The following is a 3,544-nucleotide window of genomic DNA, read 5'->3' as shown; positions in this document are numbered from 1 at the left end:
GTGTGTGTGTGTGTGTGTGTGTGTGTGTGTGTGTGTGTGTGTGTGTGTGTGTGTGTGTGTGTATGTGTGTGTGTATGTGTGTGTGTATGTGTGTGTGTGTAAAGATGGAAACGGTGAGGGTATTTGATTGGGATTGCGGTTGAGGGGGGGGGGGGTGGTTGTGTCGATTGCACAGCAGAGCGCACTTCATGTGACATGTCCTCCAAGGCTGGCTGGCGCTGTTCACATGGCGTATGCTTGTGAGATGGAAGCATGAGCGACACGACAGCACAAACAATAGCGCACCTCGACGAGCAGCTGGTTGAGGGTGGACTCGCGCTCGGAGTGGCCACCGCCCGGGCGGTTCGCAGCACCACGTGCCCTGGGCACACATGCAGAGGCGTGGTGGTGGTGCTGGTGGTGAGGCACTGGCTGCAAGACATAAAATAAGCACAGACGAACAGGCTGACTGATACAGAGACAGGCAGACAGACAGGCAGACAGACACTCACACAAGCACACCCAAACTCACACACCCACACCCACACAAACTCACAACGTTCTACTCACTTGCCCACAGCGTCGATTTCATCAATGTAGATGATGCAGGGGGCGTTGTCGCGGGCCTGCTTGAACAAATCCCGCACGCGCGATGGACCGACACCAACAAACATCTCAACAAAGTCCGAGCCAGAGACAGCGAGGAAAGGCACACCAGCCTCGCCCGCCACCGCTTTCGCAAGCAGCGTCTTGCCCGTGCCGGGTGGACCCACAAGCATTGCGCCCTGGAGAGGTGGGGTGGGGTGAAGGGTGGCAATGTGGGGTGGATGGAGGGTGGTGTTGGCATGAGGAAGGTACATCATCAATAAAAGGACAGCTGGCGCGAGCAAGCTGTGGTAAACACATCTTCACAGACAGACACAGAGACACACGCACAAACACACAGACACAGGCAGACACACACACACACACACACAGACACAGACAGGCAGACACACAGACACACCTTTGGCACTGTTGCGCCGAGGGTTTGAAACTGCTGTGGATGCGTGAGAAAGGCGACAAATTCCTTCAGTTCCGCCTTCGCCTCCGAGAGGCCAGCAACGTCCTTGAACCTGGCCGTGGACAGAGGCATGCAGATGAGAGGATGGCCATGATGGTGGTTTGTGCAGGTAACGAGGGCCCGAACACGAGTGCTTTTGTTGCGAATGGACATCACCACCCTCATCCATGTTGGCCACGGCCTCAGCACAGGCAAACTGTTCCCCACTCCCTGCCACTCATGCTCGATTTCGGGTGCTTGCAGGCACCGGGTGCTGTGCGTACTTTGTGGTGGCCGTCTGTGGGGTAAACATGTGCGGCTTGATCTTCCCCACAGAGAGCACGTCGTCCAGTGGGGAGCGCGGCTTTGCGCCGCTTTCGCTGGCAGCACCAGGCCCACCACCGCTGCCAGGGGCAGATGGGCCGGCGGGGCCACCGCGGCCAACACCGGGGGGACGCGGTGGTGTGACGCCAGAGCCACGGCCACCAAGGCGACCTGCCGTGGTTGTGGTGGGAAATGGGGGGGAAAAGATGGAAGCTCTTTGTGAGAGCAATGAAGCAGTGAAGCGAAACAGTGCCAGGACACACACACACACACACACACACACACACACACATGGACATACACACACACACACACGCACATAGACATACATACACACACACACACACACACACACACACACACACACACACACACACACACACACACACACACACACAGGATTGACTCACTGCGCTTGCTGATCATATACACAGCGGCAAGGACCGATCCCATCATGATGAGCATCCAGAACGACGCAGGGCTGGTGAGGAGCAACAACCACGACGACGCAACGACAAACCGCCCAGTGGAGACGTGAAGCGATGGGCGTTGAGGAAGAGAGGGCGGGGCGAGTGAGTAGCGGTACAACGCGCACGCACACATTACATGAGACACACATGCACGGGGTGAGAACAGTTGAAGAGTGACCAAGCAAGTGCTTGTGTATGTGTGTGTATGTGTGCGTGTATGCTAGCCGTGAACGCACTCGTCTGTTTCCTGTTGATAGACGAGAGTGATTTCATCCTGCAGGTTCACACCAAGGTCCTGGCTGGCAGCCTGGGCAACGCAGCAAAGCTGGCGTGGTTAGGTGTGTTGATAACCATCGCCATCACCATGCATACACACACGCAAACTCAGACACACACACCGTCAACACACACGCACACAGACAGACAGACAGACAGACACACCATCAACACACAGACAGACAGACAGACAGACACACCATCAACACACGCACACAGACACACACCATCAACACACGCACACCACCATCGCACCTCCAGCTGCCGTTCGAAGCTGCGCACAGAGGAAACGTCGATGCGGAAGTGCGGGAGCGGGCCGGCGCCATGCCGCGTGTCGTTGTAGCCCTGACACGATGAAACAAGGAAGGAAAGGCGTTGAGCACATGGGAAGGGGAAGCAGGGGTTTAACGCACACAGCGCCCGGCATGAGGCTGCTCGGTGTTTGATTGTACTGTGGCGCAAGCCAGGCCACGCATGCATCATACGCGCGATGCAAACAGCGCACGCAAACCCAGAAGCGTAAACACACCTCGATAATTGCACCGTCGTGAAGATAGACATGGACAACATTGCGGTCGCGGTCCATGACCAGGCGGCTCACTTCACCCCTGCTGAGCATCTTGGAGTAGAACTCCTGCCACGTGATGGTCTTGTGGTTGCGATCTGGGCTGCCTGTGAAGAACGAGAGGGCAACGGCAATGCCGATGGGGATGATAAAGTCGGAGAAGCGCATCGGCCCAGTGCCGCCCGGAGGCTGAGGTGGTGGCGGCGGCGGCGGTCGTTGTTGGCGGTGCTGGGAGTGGCGATCATACTCGTGTCTCTGCGGCTCCTCGCGATACCTCCCTCGCAGCGACGGCTGTTCTGGCTCGTGCCACTCCGGCGTGCGCGGTGGGGGTCGGCGCCCACGTCGCCTGTGCCAGGGATGCAAGTACTCCTCTGTTTCTGGAGGGGGAAACGACTCTGGTGGCTGCTGCTGCTGTCTCCTTCGCGCGCTGCGAGGCCGGCGCTGCCATATCCGCAGCAGCCAGTCGCGTGGCTTTGCCAGCACATGCATGTGGTGCCGCTGTATGCTGCAGGACTTGCTCGCGCTGCTCGTTGTGTTGTGACCGAATGCGTGGGTGAAGCTGGTGATGAAGCTGTTGGCCGTGGTGGCGGCGGTGTTGGAGGTGTTGTGTGCCACCAACCTGCCACCAAGGGCTCTGCTGCTTCCTACAAACGTCCCCAGCAGCCGCCTCCCTCCCAGTGCCATCGATGCCCACAGCTGACGATGCTGCCGTTGTCGCTGCATCAGCGCAGCAGCACCCCGCTGCAACATCTCTTCTGTCTTCTTCTTGTCTTCTGTTTCGCTGTTGTTGCTGTTGCGGCTGTTCCGCTGTTCGGGGGTTGTCGACAGGCGACAGCCAAAAATGGTGTGTGTGTGTGTGTGTGTGTGTGTGTGTGTGTGTGTGTGTGT

General features: G+C 58.0%; 1 protein-coding gene across 1 annotated transcript in view; it reads right to left on the bottom strand.

Annotated features, from left to right (window-relative positions):
* PTSG_01372 (26S protease regulatory subunit) overlaps positions 1-3,498 on the bottom strand; it is a 6,443-nt gene extending 2,945 nt beyond the window's left edge. Inside the window, exons 1-8 of the mRNA XM_004997287.1 lie at positions 2,621-3,498; positions 2,347-2,436; positions 2,052-2,122; positions 1,756-1,826; positions 1,306-1,516; positions 986-1,094; positions 550-764; positions 286-361 (exon numbers count right to left, since the gene is read on the bottom strand). Coding sequence (XP_004997344.1) covers positions 286-361; positions 550-764; positions 986-1,094; positions 1,306-1,516; positions 1,756-1,826; positions 2,052-2,122; positions 2,347-2,436; positions 2,621-3,406 — 1,629 coding nt within the window. The 5' untranslated portion in view covers positions 3,407-3,498. The remainder of the gene's footprint in view (positions 1-285; positions 362-549; positions 765-985; positions 1,095-1,305; positions 1,517-1,755; positions 1,827-2,051; positions 2,123-2,346; positions 2,437-2,620) is intronic.
* Positions 3,499-3,544: the final 46 nt, after the last annotated feature.

The sequence above is a fragment of the Salpingoeca rosetta genome, assembly GCF_000188695.1.
Source record: "Salpingoeca rosetta unplaced genomic scaffold supercont1.4, whole genome shotgun sequence".
NCBI classification, from domain to species: domain Eukaryota; class Choanoflagellata; order Craspedida; family Salpingoecidae; genus Salpingoeca; species Salpingoeca rosetta.
Note: the sequence above shows the minus strand (reverse complement) of the source record. Positions and strands in the feature narration are given on the sequence as shown.